At 29.7% G+C, this 25,022-nt stretch overlaps 1 protein-coding gene across 1 annotated transcript in view; it reads right to left on the bottom strand.

The window, feature by feature from the left end:
• LOC147073791 (metabotropic glutamate receptor 2-like) overlaps positions 1–25,022 on the bottom strand; it is a 411,881-nt gene that overhangs the window by 33,667 nt on the left and 353,192 nt on the right. Inside the window, exons 12-13 of the mRNA XM_085944815.1 lie at positions 8,340–8,502; positions 4,338–4,551 (exon numbers count right to left, since the gene is read on the bottom strand). Coding sequence (XP_085800941.1) covers positions 4,338–4,551; positions 8,340–8,502 — 377 coding nt within the window. The remainder of the gene's footprint in view (positions 1–4,337; positions 4,552–8,339; positions 8,503–25,022) is intronic.

Here is a 25,022-nt window from a genome sequence, read left to right as displayed (position 1 = left end):
AAATACATTCTATTGTATTGACATAGTAGAAAAGTACGAAAATATTTTCCGGCCGATACATAGATATATTAGAAAACCTGTAAAGGAATGCGTGTGACAGATTTTTAGTGTCTTGATAAGAATAGAAGATGGTTGGAATTTTTGACCTGGATTCTCGATAAAATGAAAATGCTTGACGTAAAAAATTCGGCTCAGAGGAAAAACCATAATCTGTGTATAGAATTTAGTCGTTACAAGGATTTAGGATGGAATTATTTATAAAAAGTATTCGAATGGATGAATATTTTGTGAAATAAACATTTCGTTTTGATAAAATGTTATCGTTTGATCTAGGTGCGACCATTTAAATATATAGATACATACAATAATATATTATATATAGACAAATATATTTGGTTGAAACCGGTGATGTGTAAATAGTTTGATTAAAATCATATAATAAATAATTGAATTTTAAAATGAAATGTTAAACTCTGACGACCTGAACGACCAATTTACAAGTTTAAAGAATGTAACATGTATTTTGGAAATACCTCAAAAGCTTTTATCACTTTTTTCTAGTATGTTCCTGAGATAATTCCAAATTATGTATGTTAAATAAAATATATTATAAGATTGTTTAATAAAAAAATAGAAACACCTATGGTTTTAATATTTATTCAATTTCACAGAGATTGATCAACATTAAAAGAGAATACTTCAAACGGTACAAGGAAATAGATTAGCAAGATATGATGACTTGCTCGTCCCTAGGGGGTCTAGGACGATTTGGCACCGCAAACTGGCCTCCGGTAATTGGCCGCCGGTACAATTGGACGCCGGGTCAATTGGACGCCGCACAGTTGAATTAAATGCGCAAAGGAATAGACGTACGTTACGATTTGTTGGAGTGAATAAGCAAGTCAGTTTAATATGCTTCTATCTTCTCAGTAGTTGTACCTTATACATTTCGCGCTTGACACATTTTTAATATATATTGAGAATAATTATTATGCCTTATGATGTTTATTAAAAGAAAATAATTCTTCCCTCGTTAAAACTTAAAGATGTGCATAATCAATTAATTTATTGTCTATACATGGGTACTTATTTGTATTTACAACAAATATTAAAAATAATATTAGATGTTAGAATGAAAATAACATTATATTTCAGCGTTTTATCGACTTAATATTATAATAAAAGTTAAACATGTATAATATTATGCATAAATGCGTATTTTAAGATAGTATGAAATTACAAACAAAATATTAAGTAAGTTATCTGCTAAGTATAAATGTTTCAGTAGTTTTATTGATAAACTACTTAGGTACTGGGTGCCAGACAAAATCCCGAAGGCCGAAATCCCGAATGCTGAAATCCCGAATGGCCGAAATCCCGAATGGCCGAAATCCCGAAAGCCTAAATCCCGAAAGCCGAAATCCCGAAAGCCAAAATCCCGAACGCTGAAATCCCGAATGGCCGGAATCCCGAAGGCCGAAAACCCAAAAAATAAAAAAATACACACATCAATAATTGCGCAATTTTTGCAAGAGACACAAAAACCCATTTTTTGTGGAAATATAAAAAAATGTAAAATACAAACATCCATAATTGCGCAATCGCAAGAGATAAAAAATCCATTCATTCTACAAAATGGTCTCTCCTGGAAAAAATTGCGCAATCGGAAAAACCCATTTTCCGCAAAAAAATGGGATTTGTCTCTCTTACACAAATTGCGCAATTATTGATGTTTGTATTTTACATTTTTTTATATTTCCACAAAAAATTGGTTTTGTCTCTCTTGCAAAAATTACGCAATTATTGATGTTTGTATTTTTTTATTTTTCGGGATTTTGGCCTTCGGGATTTCGTCCGGCACCCAGTAACTAAGTAGTTTATCAATAAAACTACTGAAACATTTATACTTAGCAGATAACTTACTTAATATTTTGTTTGTAATTTCATACTATCTTAAAATATGCATTTATGCATAATAATAATATACATGTTTAAGCTTTATCATAATATTAAGTCGATAAAACGCTGAAATATAATGTTATTTTCATTCTAACATCTAACATTATTTTTAATATTTGTTGTAAATACAAATAAGTACCCATGTATAGACAATAAATTAATTGATTATGCACACCTTTAAGTTTTAACGAGGGAAGAATTATTTTCTTTTAATAAACATCATAAGGCATAATAATTATTCTCAATCTATATTAAAAATGTGTCAAGCGCGAAATGTATAAGGTACAACTACTGATAAGATAGAAACATATTAAACTGACTTGCTTATTTACTCCAACAAATCGTAACGTACGTCTATTCCTTTGCGCATTTAATTCAACTGTGCGGCGTCCAATCCTCCCGGAGGCCAATTGGGTCGGCGTCGAATTGGGTCGGCATCCAATTGGGCTGGCGTCCGATTGTACCGGCGGCCAATTACCGGAGGCCAATCGGCGGAGGCCAGTTCGCGGTGCCAAATCGTCCCATTTCCTCCCTATGAGCAGATGAACTTGCCAAAGGATTAGTTCACTTTAGATGTGTATCGCATTTGACAAATAGGTAACCACACTAGGAACGGATCTCGATAGTGTAAGATGCTTAGTCTCAAAATAGAGAGCCTGTATGATCAAAAAGAATCAGAACTAATCAGAATTAACTAAAGCTGAGAGATAGTGAGTGAAAATTGTGAAGTGAACTGGAGTTAAATCCTATTCCGTCTGCATAACGCTTGCAACTTCCTGGCAAGTGGGTCTGTGGGTTTTTTGCATAGTCATAGCTGTTACAATATTTAATTAATTTATCGATCTTTCAATAGTGTTAGAATGAATATAAATCCAAAAACAGGTTAAAAAGCAAGTATACAAATCAATGATACACAAAAAATATTAATTATTTAATATTTTATACCAGAAACATATTTGTAGGTTAAATGATAATTGTTGCTTTTAAACTTATATGATATTTTAAAATATATTTCTTTTTTGTATAAAGGCAATTTGATAAAACATTGCATTCGAGTGTGGTCAGTCAAATAGGTGGAATTTTATGGCGAAAATTGGATATATTATAATGGGGTTGTTTATTTATAGTATAATTTTACCTTCATAAAAGTGCGTTAACAGAAGTTATTCTGTGATAAGTTAGAAAAATTTTGATGTATGTTATGTATTGCTCTCCTAGAATGTTGAACATTATTATTACTAACGCTATTTTTGATAAGAAATGGTGATGTATTCAATGAATTTGCTGTATAAATATTATAGTTAAATTAAATTTAAGTGATAAGGTAAATTGAAACTAAAAATTACAATCGTTTGTTTTAAATATTATTTGATCTAAATTTACTAACTTGATCTTCTATTTACAATCAGTCTGGTATTTTTTTATAAAGTAGATAAAATAAAGGAAATTTTTTAACCTTAAAATACATTTATTTCATCAATAGACAGCATAATATAAAGAAAAAAAGTTTTACTTCATTCCATTTTTTTTAGTTGAGATCGTTATTATTGATTTGAAAACACACTCAGAGCTTTCAAGTACGTGACAAGAATTGGTGAATGTATTCGGACCGGTTGCAAACAAAAATCAACATTTCTGCCGATAGAAGGAAAATTGATTAAGCTGCGAATCAGATTTCACATGGGCTGGTGTGAAAGAAAATACGTTTTTATTTTTGAATGTTGTCATTTCCGGTATAGATTTCTGTTTTTTCCCGGGTTCGCGTAAAATTTTCAGGTTTCCTGTGCATTTTATGAATAAAGCGGATATACGCGATAGGCAATTTGAAATATAATAAAATACTTAGTTTGAGAGATCCAATGTGACGCCAATGTACAAATTTAACCACAAAACATTAATTTGTCTATTAAAATAACAAAATAATTATAATATTGAAATTACCTACATAATCAAAATAAATGCACATGCAAACAGTTATAATTTGAATTTTAGTTTTTTGATTTTTTTTTTGATTATGGCATTTTATTAGTTTAAGCACTCAATAATATTATCATTTGCTTTTGCCTTACAACTGGAAGTAGTGTGTATAGAAAAAAAAGTATTTTAAGATCAAAAAACTAAATCAACCATATCAACTAAAAATTGTGTATGTAATATTTAATAAATAATTTTATTCGTTGGATATAAATTGTATTTTGTGGCGGTATGATATATGGAAATGTTAGATAATAAGATATAGTGTGGTTATCCTGATAAAGAAAAAAAACAAGTGTATTAAATGTATGACAACTTCCAATGATTGTTGTCGTTGTTGGCCATTCGTTGAATCCTTTTCTCGAGATAAATAGCATAGTCATCGTAAAATAAAAAAAACTCACCTATATGCTTGCTTTCGTTGAAAGCTTCCGGGATTTTCCTCGTCAGCACAGCGTACACAGTACAAACGACAATCAGTACAATGGGGTAGCTGAAAGCTATCATGTACGAGGCGTCAACGTAACTGTCGCACACTAGGAGATTGTCTTCCCTTGTCGGGTAGTGGTGCATTGCCCTCGCAGGTGATATAATCATCCATACTCCATTTATCACCACCTGATGGAAACAAATATAGTTTTATTAATACTTACTTATGTTTACTTTTATAAAAATAAAAAGATTTTACACACATAAATTAAATTATTATTAAAATTGTATTTTTGTGTCCGTTTCCGTTTGTTTGGTTATAACTAAAAAACTACTTGATGAAATGTGTACTTACTACTTTATAGACAAAATGTTTTGTGCTTTATTACTCTAAGCAAAGTTTGTCTATTAAAAATTTTAATTGTGCTATCAATCAGAAACCTTTATCAATAGATTTTTTGTGATATTTTTTTAAATAATAATACAAAAAAGTGGGCATCGTCGATTTATTTTTAAAATAGTTGATTAAAAAATTCTTTTTTTCATTTCTTAATAAGATAAACTCTTTATTTTGATATCTTTTGGGAAATAATAAATTTAATTAAAAAAAAGAAAGAAATAGATAAATACTTGTATCTTTTTTGCCAAAATGTATGTAAAAGTAATCCAGGAATACGATAAAAATAATCCCAGAAATGGATTGAAAACACTAATAAAAACTCACATATTTATGCAGCTATCATTTTATATTGTCCATTTTAATTGGTATATCCATATTATAATTAGTAAGATATAGTATTATTAACTTTATAAATTATATTCATTAAAAAAGTATACAATAAAAATATTGACTGTTATTCAATCTTGTTTTTAATCAATTTCATTTTGATCTTGCCTTGTCATCAAAACAATATCTACTCTTATTTAAAAAAAAAACTGCTTGAGATTACCTTATTGTATAAGTAGACGAAAAAATGTTTCTGAAACTTGAACAAAAACTCTATGATGTGTGTAATAATAATAACATAATGTTCATATTTATTAGAACATAATATTGTTCGAATAGATTTAATATAAATTATTTCGTAGTAACTGCGGCACTGTGTTTGAGTTCTCAAAGTTATACACGTATTTTATTAGGAATAAAAAATCAGTTCCAGTTTCTTATTTCTAAAAGAATAAGTTTTTCAATGTTAGTTATAATTGTGTTAAAACTTTTGGGTTTTTTCTGCGTGGATTGAATACATAAACCTGACATTTTCTTACATAACCCATCCATTCTTAAGGTTACAATGAAATATAACGAATAAGACGTGAGAATAAGTACAATTATTGTAAATACCTCTACCTATGTATTGTAACGCCAGTAATGGATATTTTAAATTATTTACTATTCGTCAAGTATTCGCTCAGATTTAATTCAATATTTCAATAGATTGCATCTTGACTAAATACCTACACTCGTTATGGCCTAACAATAATACCAATAATAACAAGAATAATAACACCAACCAATATTAAATTGACATAATATTATCATCATGTGCATTTGTGGTAATATTGATAAGAAATTTATTATAATTACATTTAGGTATTTCATTATATCCGAATGATTGAGATGTATAATTTATCATATTTAAATGCATATGATTTAATAAAAGATTTAATAGACTATATCAAAATGTCAGTGGTAGCAATAGGTTATTACCACCTGTTCTACTAGGCCTAGTAGCCTGCAATGGTTTTAGACGACATTCTGGAGGCCGAAATACCATTTAGCCGAATTTTTGAATAGCTAAAAGACTATGCATACGACCTTAAAGCACATTGGCAGTAACAACTTGCAAATTGTTAAAGTGACTAATCAGTGAAATGTCAAACTGTTTGAGGTGAGCGTAAGTTCATTCCAAAGTGAAAACTACCACGCCATCAACGCATATATACTTTTTAGATTTACTTTACAATTATTGTATTAAAATCCACTACCACGTCGTTAGGATGTCAAACTGTTTACAAGACCTAGCAAGACAACTGGCTGACGCCAGTTGGCTCTACTCAGCTGGCTTTATATGATAAATTATTGCGTATTAGAGTGTAAATAAGCAATCAAATACCTCAAACCTTTACTATAAAAATTGCATACGTCATACGTAGGTATTAAAATATAATTATGATTAGCTGCCAAGTTAATATCTATAAAGTATTAATAATAGTTATTTGTTGTCATATTTTTACAAAATAGGTGTTATTTGTTTGCGACTGCCAATTAAATCACATTAAAAATATTACGTAATGATATGATGTACCTATTATTAAAAGCCTATTTGTGTTTTCTAGTCTCTAACATCAACTTCTTCAAGGCGTGGATGTATCGGTGTACAATAAAGATATTATGAGCTGATCACAATACTGTTACGCGCTCTTGTATGTTGTATTGATACTATTGACAGAGCCTCAGAAGCAATCAATTTTCCAAGACCCTGGTCAGCTTTAATTACCGGCGATAATATTACGTTCAATTCTCGATAATATATCACCTTCTTGCTCGCCGTAAAATATCGCAAGTTTTTTAAAAGCTGAGAAATTTTCCTTCATAGATACAAAATTAACGAACTGAGGGTCAGACGGATTTGAGAAACTTTTCTCTTTCAACTGACATATCTGATTATCTCCATGCGCCAATTTACATTTGTAAAAAAATACGCTTGTTTGCTCTTTGTTTTTGAAAGAGATATATCGCCGCTGCTATGCACGCAACACGACGTTGTACGCCAGAGCGCGTAAAACAATTACTAAATAGTAAATACTATTAGTAATTTATTACTTATCCAAAAAGGATCTTTATTAATTTGTATTAATAAGACTTTTGAAGTGAAATGTGGCCACAATATATTTTTAACACTAGAAATATAACGGTTGTTTATGAGTCAAACAAAATAAGCGCTTGGAATCTTATTCGGTTCAAATGATATATTGATAGTTGTGTCTAGTTTTAATTTTTTCATGCTGTTCAGCGTTATTCTGAAAGTCTGTGTATTTATGTAATTTGATTTAAATTTAACCTATTTAAATAAGTTTTCTATTGATATTTTATAATCATGCAAAACCTGTGTTTGTTTTTGAATTCTTTATAATGTACCATTAATAAATATTATACCCACTTAGTTTTCGTATGCTCTGCAAATTGTGGGTAAAGTTTTATAAAATTACATATATGCAAGTGGTAAACTACGGTTAGTCCAAATTTAAATTTAAAAGTTAAAATTTTATTCCTCGTCCTCTATAATATAATATTAAATAGTAGTAACTCAGAATATCTTTAATATCAAAGAAAAAAAATACCTACTTAATGTTTTTTAATATTCGACAGATAATGAATTTTCCTTGTGTTGTTAATATAGATAAGGCATAATATAATATTATTATGACGTAGTACTAACTGTAGTAGTGAAAATGCTATCAATATATTATTATTTAATATTTTTTGAATTTTGGTTTGCAAATCTATTCGTAAACGTTGGAAATAATGAAAAACATGGCCATCTGGAAAATATCCCACAACAATAATGTAATTGAAGTTTTTTTACCAACATGGCAACATAAATTTTAGATTGTGTTTTTGTTACTACACAATTAGCAATAAATTATACCTTTTTACAGTAGATATAATAATTCATATATTTGAAATAACAATTTTCAGTCATATGTATCCTTAAATTAAAGGAGGTTAACGTTTATTTTTTGATACATTATGTATATAGATTATATTGTTAATAAATCATATTATGTCGTCCATAGTATAGCAAGGCTTAGGATTACTCGACTAGTTGGTGGAAAATCGGTTTGATGGTTTGGTCATAAAATATTAAATCACGTAATGATTTTTTTTAAATATTGGGAATGTGTCTAAAATTTTTCCTGAATTATTAATAATTTTCTGTTCAGTTAAATTTTTATAAGAATACAATATGGCTTACCTGAATACTGATAAGGCCAGTACAGATGATGAGTTGGGATCTTGGAGATATGAGACTTGGACGCTTGGCAGACTGCTTGCCAGCGTTGAAGATCCTCGCAATTCTGTTTGTTTTTGTCAGCAAGGCTGCGTAGACGACGGTAAAACAAAAACCAGCTCCAAACCTGAGGACAAGTAAAAGTATCTGAAATATCACATAATATAACTACCATCTAATTCTAATAGGCGGGAACTGAAATAAAATTAATAATATGAATTATCCGTAATTTGGTTAATTTTGACATAAATATAGTTGAATTGATAACAATAATATATACAAGGTAAAGCAGAGAGACCTAATGATGTTAAAAACGTAATTAATTATTTTTAATAATAATTTATTAAATTTTTATTATAATATATTGCATTTTTTATATAATATTTATTTCTATTTCCATGAATGCTATAAATATGGCAATACATTTAAATAATAAGCAAAAGTGTGAAGAAAATTTGGAATAAATTTTATTTATAAAAAATGATACTACTTATTGTCTTTTGTACTCCACACGCACATTTTCAATATAATTTCCAAATTTTTCTCTACGAGCTGTAAGATTCGTTCTTGAATTTCAACAATTTCATCTCGTGTACTTATACAGGTTGTTGATATTCTCTGACCTTGTGAGATAACTTTACTTTTAAGGTAATCCCATAGCTAATAATCCCATTTTAGAAGACACGTAGGCCAAAGGAGACCACCATTGAAATGAAATGGCCCGGAAACATTTTACAGACAATTACTTCACCCTACGATACTCCGTACTATAATATGTTATATTCACTGCTGTATTATAATGATGTTGATAGTGCTTTCTTATATTTTCTATATACCAGTAATAAAACAAAATATTCATCTAATTTGACAGCTCAAATAAGATTCATCTGATAAACTCAAACTATTAATGCTCTCAAGATGCATTATTTATTTCTACAATCAAAATGGAATCGGTTGAGTTAGGTATTCTTTTCTAGCGAAATTGATGATTAAAAATAATTATATAAAGTATTCGGTATTTTGGCTGTACTAAACAAAATAAAATTTAATTAACAGTAATGAATTGATCAAGGAAAATAGTTGTATAAACTTTTTTTTAAAGAAAATAAAAAATCATCTTTCATAGAAAATTTATTTAATTATTGTATAATATTTTTGATAAACGAAATTACTGTAATTAAACAATTAAAAAAATTGAAACTTTAATTCGTTTTACAATTTCACTTGTCAAATAGCATTTTAAATTCGTTCAATTGAAATGCGTATTTGACGACATAATGGGACAAGACAAAAATTAAATTACGTTGAAGTAGTTTTCAAAACAAACTCGAAACAAAAGATGCAAGGATCTTGTTAAGCATCAAGAGCTGAAGAAGGGGCGCAGAGGACTAACCTAACTATAAGCAGTGGAGGAGGCACGGGATTGAAATTAGTCGCGATACCGTCGACGGTAGAAATACTATGTATATTATATAAAATATAACAGCATTATAATTTACTAATAACATTTTTTTATAAATATTATATTACATTCACCATATTCGATGATAAAAGTATCATAATATGGCTTCCACAGAGTAAAGGTTGTATTAAGAGATTTTTGTTTTACATGAAATGAACGTTAGCTATATCACACTCAAAACACACATTGTAAAAAACAACGTGTTCATTTATCACTCTTGGGATTCAAACACGGGACCCACGACACTATGCGTATAAATATAACGTATAAATAAATACACCATATTCCTTTTTTTAGATAGTTTGGGCGGGAATACTTAAAAGTGGGACGGAGACCGAGCAAGACTAGCTGATACGACAGGACCCAGCGATAGCAACCATTTCACAAAATATTAGTTAGTTTTGCCTTCTTTTTGCGCCCAAAAATAAGTATTTTTTTCACATTTTACATTTACCGAGGTCCCACCATAGTTATTTTATTTACGAGAAACACATTTATATTACTAAACTTAGGCGGCTCTCGTGGTGCGATGCAGAAGCCACTATCCGAGAGCTCTGGGTTAGATTCGTGGTAAGGACAAAATATATTTATGATTTTCTGAAAACATGGGTGTTTGTGATTGTTCAAAATTACTAATAACCACCTTGTACGAAAAAACAGGGATATGGTTATTAATTATTAAAAAACTTAAACTTAAATTACTATTACGTTGATTTTGAATGAATCGCATTTCCATCGTCTAATCATAATCCATAAGTTTGGCTTCTCTAAAAGATAGACAAAATGTATGCAATGTAATAGAGTTTTTTTGAAATCCTAAATTGAAATGGACAGGGCATTATTACAAAAACAAAAGATAATCAATGGACAAATTAATTTGTTCAGTGGTACACAAGATGTAGAAAACGTATTAAATGTAGACTTAGATATTTCGAATCAAAAGTTTGGTGCTGTGGAAGTATATAGCAAATTAAATGCCCATAACTGAGTAGAATGGCATCAGCTTGCCTTTATTCAACAGTGACGATGACAAAGATTTATATATAGATTAGATGGATCACTTTTAAGCTTGCAGTCAAATTGAAAGATTATATTGCACAACAAAATAAGAAAATGTAGTGTATGTGTATTAGGCAGAACACAAAATTCTAGTTTCTAAATTCAATTCGGAGGTAGGATTCATTAACAGTGCGGTATTTATCTGTTCTCTCTATTTGCAATTATTTAGATAGGACTGTGGCATACTATCACAATCAATTTTAATTAAAGAGCACTTCTACTCAAAGGAATTTCATTGCAATGATGTTTATTTATGAAGCGAGCTTTCTGATTAAATTCATTCGCCCGAAAACTGATCAATATAATACGCACAATCAAAATTGACAGACAAAAGCTCCTAATACCTGAATTGCAGCTTCAAAGAAAATCGTACAGCTTAAGCCCGCCTTCGAGTGAATTAAACTAAAGTTGTCCTGAAGGAATTTATAGCATCGGTATGGTCATGACTCACCAAACAGTGACGGGGGATTTAGTATTCACATTATTATGTTACTTAGTTAATGTAAACAAAACTGCTATTAACATAATGAATTTATACAGTAGCTAAGCTGATAAACATGTAAGTTGGTACAAATTTTATTATTTAAAAAATTATTAATATACATAAAATTTTCCGTTTCTATTTTATGTTAAGTATAAAAATTATGATTAAAATAGTGTCTGAGTTATTTATGTTGTCAACTGAATCGGGCTCTATTGGGTCTATTCTATACACAAGACGGTTTTATCGGCGGCTATCGACGGTAGTTTATAATATTTATGTATTGAGGTATTATAATAAATTAGCCGTCTCAACTGTCAAAGCTGTCTATCTCGCTTTAAACACAGCCAAAAGAGGGGCTGTTAAAACATAACACTTTTTGACAGTTCATACGGTTAACTTATTGTAACAATTAAGGGCCTCAAAAGATACATAAATATGATAAACTAACGTCGATAGCTGCCGATAGCCGCCTTGTATATAGAACAGACCCACATATTGTTACAAACTTTCAGAAATTAAAGAAATGTTATTATTCCTATCCATATCTATATATATAAAAGAAAGTCGGGTTAGTTACACCATTTATAACTTGAGAACGGCTGGAACAATTTTTACGATCTTTAATTTGTTGGATTTGTCTCAGCCCCGAATAGCAGAATAACTATTAAAACATTGGAAAAATTCACGGAAAAAAAAATTATGAATAAAATTATTTTTCTCATCTATTTTGACATTTTGAATAATGAACCATTCGCGCATTCGAAAATAAAAGAAAATCACAAAAAAATTAAATCCGTATACAACGCCATCTCTGATACATGACAAAAACAATAAACAAGAAACAAACAAACAAAAGAAAGAATGATAGTCGAAATGTCTAACTGTTAATGGTGTAGTGTGCCCAACATTTCGTGCTTCATGTCAACAGCTCAATTTGCTTGAAAACGATACTCATTGCGATATGACAATCGCTGAAGCAATTATTTCTGCATCTCTAAGTCAGATACGCACTTTATTTACTAACATTATTTCGACATGCTTCCCATCGAATCCACCTGAACTGTAGAACAAATACAAGGATGACATGTCAGAAGACATTTTACATCAAATTCGTGTCAGTTCAGAGAATCCCGATCTCGAGGTGAATGAGGAGATACATAACCAGGCTTTGCTTTTGATCGAAGACATGTGTTGCCTCACGTGCAGCAATTTGTTAGTTAGGAATGCCAACGGCACATCGTGGAATGTACGACGCTTTCAATCGAGAATTGGAACATGAATGTAAATATTATGATCGAGATGCATTGAACCAATCAGTTCGAACGAATGTACCACTGTTGAACCCCCAACAGAAAGAAGTGTACGATACATTAATGAAGGCAATTAATGATGGAAATGGTGGCTTATTTTTCCTCAAGGCGCCCGGTGGAAGTATGAAGACATTCCTCATGTCATTGATTTTGGATACTGTGAGTGCGAGATCTAAAAATGCTGTAGCAAATGCTTCTTCTGGGATAACGGCCACGTTGCTAGAAGGATGCCAAACGCCTCATTCAAAGTTGAAATTGCCCTTAAACCTGCAAACGACTGAAAACCCGACATGCAACATTGCGAAACACTCAGTAATGGCCGAAGTTTTGTTAGCAAGTAAAATTATCACCTGGGATGAATGCACAATAGCGCACAAACGCGCATTGAAAGCACTTAATCGAACTATGAAAGATCTGCGTAACGACAGAAGAAGTTTTGGAGGCGCAATGGTCCTACTATCTGGCGATTTCCGCCAAACACTACCAGTCATTCCAAGATCGGCCGCTGCCGATAAAATAAATGCTTGCCTCAAATCATCGACTCTGTGGCGCTATGTGAAAAAACTTCCGCTGACGACAAACATGCAAATTGCATTGCTAAACGATCCATCTGCCAAAGATTTCCCCAAACAATTGTTGACTATCGGTAACGGCCGTGTTTCTATTGATGAATCGAACGGATTGATTTCGTTTCCGCTGAATTTTTGCAATTTAGTCTCAACTATGGACGAACTCATCAACAAAGTGTTACCGAATATTATTGCTAACCACAAAAATCACAATTGGTTGAGTGAACGAGCATTCTTGCGGCAAAGAACAAAGATGTGGTTTACTTAAACTTCACAATTCAAAATCAAATCGTTGGTCCACTGCATTCCTTCAAATCTATCGACTGTGTAACAAACGAAAACGAAGCAACCAACTATCCAACTGAATTTTTAAACTCATTGGATCTGCCTGGCTTGCCACCGCACAATTTATAACTGAGGGTTGGCTCGGTAGTCATCATGCTTTGAAATCTGAACCAACCAAAACTATGTAACGGAACGCGTTTGGTGGTGAGAAAACTCATGGGCAATTTGATTCACGCGACGATAATCAAAGGAATGTTCAAAGGTGAGGAAGTTCTCATTCCGAGAATTTCGATGATCCCAACCGATATGCCATTCAAGTTTAAACGAATTCAATTTTCAATTCGTGAATCGAGTGTTTGTGGCCTGAATCTATAAAATGAATGTTTCTCTCACGGTCAATTGTACGTAAAATATTCATGTGTCGGCAAACTATCTGCTTTATTTGTTTTCGCACCTGACAACAAAACGAAAAATGTCGTATATCACAAGGTGCTTCAATGAAGGGAATCGACCTGAGTGCAACCCATCCAGCAAATAGTTTAACAGAAAGTAGTGTAACAATGCTACGCGAATCATTTCGATTCGCTTCAACAAAGCCTTGCTGTCACGTGAATTACATTCTTTTTTTTCTTTTGACCATGTCCGATCCTAATAGGATCATATGGGCCTCCACAAAGTGGAAGTTTGTATTAACAGATTTTATTTTTACGAAAAATGGATGTCAGCCACTTGCTCAACGTATTAGAACAATACTCTGACTAATGCACAAATTGAAAAACAATATGTGAATTTGCCAGACCCAGGATTCGAACCTGGGACCCTCGACACTATAGACAGGCGCTTAATCTACGCGGTCATCGTGGTTGTACAGTGTGTACAGTTTAATGTAATTAAAATACTTTTCATTTTGATTTGATTTTTGCACATTTATTGAACTTATTCATTTCGAGTATTCATTTTAACTTAATAAAATACTGAATATAATTCAACTAATAAGTTAACACAAGTATATTGATTCTGAGGCGGTACGAAGTTCGCCGGGTCAGCTAGTATTATAATATTAATAAGGATGACGGATTTAATTTGTTTCAATAAATAATATGTTATTCTAAGAATGTTGAATAATTTATAATGACTGTATATTAGAAGTTATTTGTTTTATTTAAGATTATAAGAAAAATAACTATTTTAAATTTTATATAACAAAGATTAGATAAAGTAATTACTATTAGTATTATGTTATTAGTAATTACGAAAAATTAAAAATCTCATATTAGAAAATACTGTTTATTTGATGAAAAGTTTATTTTTTTGTTATATTTCATAAGTTTATATTATATAAAAATACAGTTAAAAATCATTATTTACTTAATGGTAATATATAAAATATAAATTTTGAAGTACGACTAATAATAATAATTTAATGTATTATTTTGTAAAAGCTTATTAATAAATCGTCACTGTTCTGGCAGAAGACACTAATTCGAAAAAAATGTCATATTGAGTTAATTATATCAAAATGTTCCTTATTTCAAACTTTACCGTCTGAAAACCTTCTTAATAAATAAACAGCCTTTATTTTAAAGTCATCTTTTTTACGATTACTTAATAAACTCACATGATAGACCATTTCAAACATTTTAACAACTTCAAAGTCAAATTACTCAAAACTAGTATTCTCCAGTTAGTGTGGTCTGCCAGAACAGAGACGAAATAATTAATAGTTTTCGTAATGAAAATAACAAAAATTATTTACTTCGAAAATTATTTCTTAGATTATTCGGTCATATCTGCCCCTTAATTGATGCATATGGACACTACGCGGCGCCTTCAAGAATCTCTGTCGTTCGCCAGTTTTCTTGCACTATTTCAGGTCATACCAGCATCCTGTAGCTCTGCCGTATACCCTCTATAGATAGTATTTAGTAGCCTTCCAGGACGCCGGAATCCGGCTGATTTTAAAAACAGGCAAGCCAGTTTGAGGTTATCTTCAGGCATCCGCTTTACTCTCAGCGTGATGAGAGAGTGTTTGGTGGGTTCTTTTATCTCCTTGTTAATACCATAGGCATACCACCGCACACCAAGTATCCGTCGCAAACATCTGTTTTTGAAGCTCAGTATATGGTTACTCTGAGCCTTTTTAAGGTGCAATGATTTGTTTTTACGCTATTACGGTAGCGAATCATAGAATTGTATGGTGTTTATAAACTCTCATTTTAATTACAAATGGATTACTTCGTATAAGTAGATAATATATATATATTTCAATTTATTATTTTCACCTATCAAATATTATATGAAAATTTATCGAATGCCACTGAGTTAAAGCGACTATATTATTTCCGAGTCCAGCAATTTCCGGAGAATTCTTAATTTAATTCCTCTTCACTATCGAATCATCCTTTTGGCGCCCTGGCACAAAAAGGAGAGTAAGTTACGTGTCACCTGTAACATTATTTCCGTCACGTATCCAGACATTCGAGCTCTGCCGTTAATGCCAAATGGCACCGTAGCTGCGTAGGCCCGACCTGTAAAACTTCGCAAACACTTAAACAATTCTTGCCTCCTTCACCTGCAGATTTAGTACATAGATTATTGGATAAAAGTGTTTGCAATTTTAAACTATTTTCAATTGAAAATACCGCAAGGTATATATTTACCTACCGCGCATATCTTCAGATAAACTTTTTATCTGAATATTTTTTATAATTTATTTGTTTTGGTAGAGAATAGTTATAGACAAAACAGAAAATATCAGTCAATATGAATATACTGTTAACGTAAATCAGAATTTATGATCTAAGATAGAAATATTGACTGCCGCGGGGGCTGATTTAAAGCAATCCGTTCAATTCCTCGAGTTAATTCTTGATCAAAGTCAGAAATTGCAGCACAGTAATAAACCGAAAAATTCAATCATTGGTTAACTAATAACATAGAGGTTATTAAAGCAGAAGGAAGTAAGTTAAATAACAAATTAAATTACACAAGAGCAGTAGTTCTAAATAAGATTTTTGTATGTGTTTCATCATATTATATTTTTCACTAATACATACTATCAAAAAATAATTAAAATATTATGTTCGTGAAATAATTCTTCCTGACGTTTTTAAGGAAGCTGACGATGATATTTTAAACTAACTATCTTCATAAATAGCTTATGTCTGCCAACCTGTTATATATTATTTTGTGGACAAAAAGTATCACTAAATTTTTTTCAATATTTTATTCGTTGTGCTAGTGGTAATGTTTTAACTTATTAAATGGGGGCGTTTATGATAAATTTACATAATTAAAATATGTAATTTGACCCATTATATGGACCTAATAAGTTGAGAAAGTTGCCATTTCGTGTAAAAAAAAAGTAGCCAATATCCACGCCATTAAAAAGATTGTATCATTTTAGTAGTTGTAAAATATGAAAAAATGTCATGATAATTTGGCTTGATATAAATTATGTTATAAAAATTATCATTTCTGAGGTGCTGAATTATTATTCATTTAAAAATAATTACCAATCTGATTATTGGATTAGTTAAAATTGAGTTAACTAATTTTCTTATATGTAATGATTTCTCAGATCGTTTGAATTTCTATTAAATTTTATCGTTACACTAAAGAAAAAAAAACGCAAAATAAAACACCAAAATGTCTAAATATATAGATAATAATTTTGTTTTAATTAGGTACTTACAGGTTTTCTCCTAAAACGTGGTAACATATAAATTCAAGAGTTACCAGAATAAAAAAATGACAGTAACAAGTTCAAATGAGAAATTAAAATAAATTACGTTGAAAATATTATAAACAAAAATAAAATCAGTTACATTTAAAACATGGTTAATTTCAATGTATCAAGTTGTAGCAAATTAAAAAATACAAATTGTAAATGCCATTCAAATTATTTAACTGTCATTGACAATGTTTAATGTGTAAATAAAACATCTAATGGAATAATAAAAAAAACAATATTGTATAATTATCATTGTCATTTGAACATAATTAGTTTTGCTTGCTCTAGGAGAGCGTATATTAATTTTATTAAATAATAATGTAAATAATAATTAAACGGAAGTATGGACATTTAAAATTTTATTCATAAGCTTACGTATTTGTGTTGATTCATATTAAATAATATTTATGGATATATCATACAGTATAATATATTAAATAATATTTAAATTTTAATCAATCAACAAAATTGTAATACAATGTAATTAATGTATTAGGACAGTTTATTACATGTCGATTGTATAAATAAAATTATTAAAAATTAAGTTGAAAAAATATTTTTCTGTTTTGCACCTAAAATATGTTATTGGAAAGATGTCGGGTGGGTCATTAAATTACTACTTAATTAATTCCTTATAACGTTCATATATCAATATTATGTTAAAAGAAGTTTGTTGAAACTATTTGGATGAAAACAATTTATTGATATATTTTGATTGACTTAAATACCTTTATGTTACTTGCAAATATTCATGAAACATTCAAAAATATAATGACGGTTCGTGGATAAACCTTTCTGGTCGGTATTTTTTTTATCTCTGGCTATTAAAAAAACTCCTTTTTTACAAAATAATCTACACTATGAATTGACTTGCAGATAATTGTAAAAATAGCATTTGTTTAGCCTCAGTAACTATTCTTTAGGATTTATTTTCATATTATATTAGGTTGATAGAAAATAATTGAGGTTTTTGAGTGTCAAATATAAATGGTTTTCATTCTTCTGTCAAGCTTATTCTATTTTTAGCTGTTTTATGTACACCAATTTTTTTAGATTGTTTAGTTTTGATTCATTTACCATCGTCAGTTGGTCGCTATCAGGCTGAAAATATATCAACTGATGAAGAACTCCCATGAACATAATAATCTTTTTAAGAGTCTCGTTAGGTATTACCAGATTTTTTGGAACCACTATCGTACTTTCCCTAATCGTACCGATATTAAAAGAATACTTGTTTAGTTTATGATCAGTTTCTAAAACATTAACACTCGTTTTGAATATACAAAAATGCTCTTTTTTGCTGATTTTCCATATTTATTTTAAGAGCTTTATTTATTATTAATTAATAATTAAATCAATTTAGATGGTACTAAAGTATGCATTAAATAATTTTATTTAAAATGAACCCAATGACATGATATTTTTATTGAAAAACCTGTAAGTTACAATTAAAAATAAACATAATTGCCTTGCATTTTACAGTAACCTAATAATAATTAATTATCGGTCGGGTAAAACGCCTACAATAACTGAGCAGCGACGTATCGGCTTATAATATCATGGTGTCAGGAAAAATCACATGTTATTTTTCAATATGTGTTTCGACGCAGAGTGTGTAACTATTAGTAACCATATAGGTATGATCCTCTTAGGATTTAACTTGGTGATGTCATATAAAAATATTAAGATATTATCAATATATTTGATTTATTATATTTAAAGCTTTATTATAGTAATAATAAAAATAGTTAATTCACTTATTTACACGTTATAATAAAAATAATTTCTATGAAACAATATGTTAAATATTATATATAATAATATCTACCATATTTAGTATTTTATTTACAATTTATAATATCGACGTGCCCTAGAAAAACCATTATAAGTCTGAAAATAGCGTTTTAAGTTTTATTAGCTTTTTATAGTATCATATTTTTTGTGCATGTCCTGTAAAAAATTCAGGTCTCTAGCATAAAAATTGACAAAGTTAGGTTTTCGACAATGGTGCTCTATATCTACATATTACATCGACCAAATTTGTGTTCACATAAATATCCGAGGAGTATAGTCATATATCAATAAAAAAAGTGTACTGCGTTTTATTTTACGAATAAGAAGGTTGTTATACTTGCTATAACAGTCTTTAACGGAGATCCTAATATACGGCATGGTTTATATTGACGTATCACATTAGTTTCGAAAAATATATTGGTTTATCTTCGGATAATATTGGAATTTGCAGTAGGTAAATGCATTTTTAGTTAAAAAGCGACTCACTAGTCACTAGTACTAGTATTTTATTATCAAAATATTATATTATTGAATATAAAACAAACAAAATAGAAAAGAATTATTTTGTACTAATATAGGTAGGTACTTATACTATACTAGGACACAGTAATAATGTTTAAATATTAATTTTGATTCATCAGCCAATTTCAATCCACCGCAAAATAAAGACCTCCACAAGCTTTCTTCGACTATTTTCGGTTAATTACTCTTCTACTTAGATACCCAAAAAACAATGTTGTAGGTAATGTTTAAGTTTGAAATTATTATATTATTTGTTATTAAACAAATATCCAATAGAAAACGATATGGATATATCAATATAATAATTCACTGTTTAGATTATTTAGATGAGTAAAACAAGTATTTTATCATAAATAAACTTAATTTAAATAAATACCCAGCAGAAAACGACATATTTTAATTAAATAATATTACCTATCACTAGAAAACGAATTGTTTTGCTATTAAAAATGTACCCACCTTAAATATCCAATCATGTCCGATCCTAATGAGGCCCCCCACAGATTAGAGAACAGGTTTTGTTTTTACAAGAAATGGATGTCAGCCACTTTCTCAACCTATTAGGTACATACTCTGACTCCGAGCACACATTGAAAAACAATTTGTATCTATTTTTCAGACCCATGATTCGAACTCGGAACCCACGATGTTATAGGCCGATGCTTATACATATAATATTATGTTTTAACTTCGAACCATTATTTTATTTTCGGTACAGCATGACACATTTTGATTAAATTAGTCTTGTACATCGATAATAACAACTAGGCAGTATTTTCATGTTTAAATTACAAAATATTTTATTATTTAAAAGGAAGGACTTACCTAGCTAGCAAATACAAGATAGTTTATTTTATTATTATTTTAGTTAAATTCTTACTAATTACGGAATAATATTTATGACTTAAGAAAGTGAAAAAAATCATTTTTATTACCTACACTTTGAAATGGCGAGAATTTTCGAAAGACGTACTAATTGATTGGAACTAACTTAAGCTCATTGTAATAATATGAGTTCGGCTAAAAATAAAAAAAATACGTCCTACGTGTTAATAGTATTTTTGCAATAATATAAAAGGGTATATATTATTATTACTTTGTACATTGAATATTTCTCAAAAACAAGCTTTGTGGATTATAAATTATTATTGCATTGGTCACCTAAAAGAGAGATTAGGCCGGGTTTTTTGAAAACTTATATGTAAATAATCATAAAACTGTGTGGTATTATAAAGAAGCTTTGACATGTTGACAACCACTTGGCTTGCATTACTTATATAAAGAAAGATTTAGCAGTGCAAGACGTGTACAAGATAACATCTGGCACGAGGATCATAATGAAATTCTTGGCCTTTTCATTTCATTTCATAGCAATGGGTCACGTGAAATCCTTACAAAATAGTCCTTTGTGATAACTCTGTCTACAGTGGAAGTTGTCCAATAATAATTTAATGTTCGTTTACATGGCTGTCCTTTTAAATTGTATATAATATGTGAAGGTAAACTAATTGTACATTTAAAATTTACAACTTAATCAGAGAAGGTTTGGGTTGTATTGGGAAGTTAAATGGAGGTAGAATATGACAAATACTTGACCCGTAAATGCGTATGATATACGGTTAATATAACCGATGGGTTTATGTTTATGTACAATTATCAATAGTTGATGCTATTCATTTCAATGATAGTTACCTCAATTTTTATGTTTTGAGTCAAATTCTGTAAATAATTTTCCATCGTATTCATAAAAGAATATCATTCACATCAATTTGTTTGTAAAATGTAATTAAATATAAGGTTGAATTAAAATGGCAGTTATATTTATTAGCTACCAACTTTTACATTTACGACCAATTTTAAACAGGATTTATTATTAGTTTTAATAATAGCAAGGAGATTTTATGCTTCTATTCACTTTTTATAATTGTTTACAAAAAGAAAAGATTATATTTGTAGTCAAAATATTCATGATGGTTTTTTTCGATTATCTATCTAAAATGGCGGATTATGGAGGTAATTGACATAGAAATTAATAACCTCAAGTATGGATTATATCCGCATCTTATATTATATGAGTATGGATACATTAAAACTACTAACTGAGCCTACCTTTGAGATATGTATTCTTTACCTATTACTTTTGTGACTTTTAGCGATTAGCCAAACTAAACAAAATGCGATGACATAAATTGACGAAGACGTGAAAAATGTCGTCTTGTCAGATGTGGCTTTATTTCATCCGAATTGGGTGTATTCTGAACGCAATTAAGTACAATACACATACTAAGGGTAGTTTGTCATATTATGATACCAAGGGGTATAATTCATACATATTTTGTATTATAATAACTACTTAATATTCTAGTTCGTAACGGTTATTTTATTATTAAAGATATATGGGTTTTACAAAATCGACGTTATTGTTCTTGCTCTATAATATCCTAAGCCTTGTGTCGATGGCGGATGAATGCCAAAAATAGAATTCCAAGAATTTTGAAAGTGATATTTAGTGAAAATAATGGTAACCATCGTCAAATTATAACACTTAATAGATAAGATTCTTGATAATATGTACTGAATTTTAGATATACAATGATTTCCTGAAATTTCTTTCGTACTCGTTGAAGTACTCAAAAATTATAAATATGTGTCATATTATTATGGAACAAAAATATCTCTAAAATTTTAAATTCGAATCAAAATCTCAAAATCACTTTTTGAGTCTGATAAATAAATAAAAGATTCAATATTTTAAATAAGCTGTATTTAATTTATTACCATTTTTTGACTCAACCTACACAAGTCTACATTTTCGCCAATGAATAAAATTTATTCGAACTAACTTCGATATTTAACAGAAGACTACTTCAAATCATGTCGAAGAGTAGCAGCTAGTAATTATGTACTGAGATATTCAAGATTATTGGACATGGTGCAGAATTTTATTCTTTTAAAATTTCATGCTTTCGCTTGCTAGTGTAAAGTACACACGCTTGCTAGTGTGTACTTTATACTGATTTTTATTAGATTTTAAACTTTTCGATATAGTAAATTAAAAATTTTGTCAATAGTTTATTTATATGACATTATAATATATAATTGGGCCAATTATGGTCACTTTCACCCCTTCTACCCCAAATTCTCAATTATTGTTGCAAGTTCAGGCGACCACGAGCGTATCCAGTAGAACCATTGTGGAAACCATAATTCTAACCGAGTCTCTGTACAAACTCCCCTAATAAAACCACCTGCGTCTATGTTACCGGTACATGGTGTCTCCTCATTCATCAAAAGTGTACATTGCGAGTACTTACTAGGACGTGAGGGTTGCAGACTGCAGACCATCACAAAAGATCAGTGCCTGTAATCCTATGTGTCACCGCCCCCCAGAACCTATATCGATCATCACGATCATTCCAACAATCAATTACAGTCCACTACGAAAACCGAAACCATAAGAAAACGATAACCGTGGATAAAATTACATGTAACACTTTCCCTGGAAAATTCTACCTAGGTCTACTCTATGTCACCCCAAACAAAAAAAACAATTATATTTAAAATAAATCAAATATTTAAAAAAAATAGGGATTGCATCCAAACTTTAATCATAATGCAAGTGCAAGTATTCTATATCATGGTTAGTCTAGTTTTATTATAGGTAGGTATCTGCTTTAACGTAAATTCAAATTAAAAAAAAAATGTAATATTATAATACTCTTTCTGTCAAGGCAAATAATCAAGCTTTTTATATATCCTTTGAATGATTTAAATATCAGTTGTACGATATATTGAAAGAAATAAATAATAATAATAAAATAATGAAGATATGATATCAAATTTACTTTATACTGCTGGCGTATAATGTGTTTTATAGTCACCCTTTGAAATGTTCAAATTGAACCACTGGTTTCGCGCCAATGTTCTTTAATCAATTAATATACCTAATTACGACAATTTAACTGGTAATTCCTAAATGAAATGCTTATCAAATTACGTTATATTGTTTGGCTATTGGTTTTTGTATATAAATGGTTTATTAGACCAAATAGCTTCATTATTTTTAATTTAAACAATGGTCACAGTAACTCAGTACACTATATTAGGATTATAATATTATTGTATTATAGTATTATATTAAAATACAACTTATTTATAAACTTAAACTCCCTCGAAATTTGGTCATATTTTTTTGCATATATCTCAATGCGTAAGAGATGGATTGAAGCCCTTTTGCTTTTAACCTACTAATTTTATGGGCGAAAATTATGTTGATAAAATATACTCATGGTATATAATAATAAAAGAAATTTAGTTGAACAGGAAATTGTTCAGTTATGAGTTTCAAGTAGGATAGGAACAGTGTTTGGTGCCAGATTAAAATTTAATGAAGTTTTAAATTTGTTAACGTTATTGTAAAATTTTGTTTACGCTTCATCAAATAAAAGGTTTGTTAAAAGTATATAATTAGTAAATTTAAGCAAAAACGTGTTGCCTTTGCTAAAAGTTATTATGTTAAACAAACTAAATAGTTTTATAAGCTAATATATATACCTATATATAATAATTTTTAACTTTCCAAAAAATGTAGCAACATGTACACAAGGTTTCTGTATAGATTGTTTCATATTTGTAAACATTATTTTAAAGTCGATAAGAAATGAAAAACAAATCAAAACAGCGTTATGTACTAAAAAAATTATTAATTTAAATATACGTGCATATTATATTATATTATAGTGTGATGGTTTCTTAAAAAAATGGGAAACAAAGGACAAGAAAGATTGATTGGAAGATTTTAGAAGACATTATAGCCATTTAAACGACTTTTTGATTATAATTACTATTTATTTATTTAAACTGCGTCGTAATCAGTAAAATCAGTGTGAATTATCATACACTGTTACTATGTTTATATAATATTATTTATTAAAAAAACAACAAAAAATACATCTACTTATATAAAATTATGGACATGTACCAACGGTGTTATATTATAATTTATACTTGCAGATTATAATGCTCTCAGAAACAGCTGAATACACAAAAATACTTTGATGTTTGGCTGAGCTATAAAGATCTCAATATTAAGCGGTAATTGATATATTTTTTTTTTAGTCTTTAAGGAACCTTCTTTAAGGGACCATCATATTGCATATTATTATAGCGGTCATTGCCAAAAAACGTGATTTAAATCTCCATTGTCAATTCCGCTTTAGCAATTAGGATCATTTATTAGACTAAAGCGAGCGAGGGATGCTGTAAAATTATTGTTATCAGCTCTGCAGCGATTAGTTGTTACAATTTTATTGTTTTTCTATCAAGCATTTCACTATGGAAATAATACTTTCACATCCGCAAGACATTTTCCTTGGCAGTGATAAAAATAATGATGGTGGGGTTAATTGGGTATTAACTTTGTTGAGGGA

This window comes from Rhyacophila brunnea, unplaced genomic scaffold, assembly GCF_057557595.1.
Source record: "Rhyacophila brunnea isolate RB1 unplaced genomic scaffold, BYU_Rbru_1.0 scaffold_17, whole genome shotgun sequence".
Lineage (NCBI taxonomy): Eukaryota > Metazoa > Arthropoda > Insecta > Trichoptera > Rhyacophilidae > Rhyacophila > Rhyacophila brunnea.
Note: the sequence above shows the minus strand (reverse complement) of the source record. Positions and strands in the feature narration are given on the sequence as shown.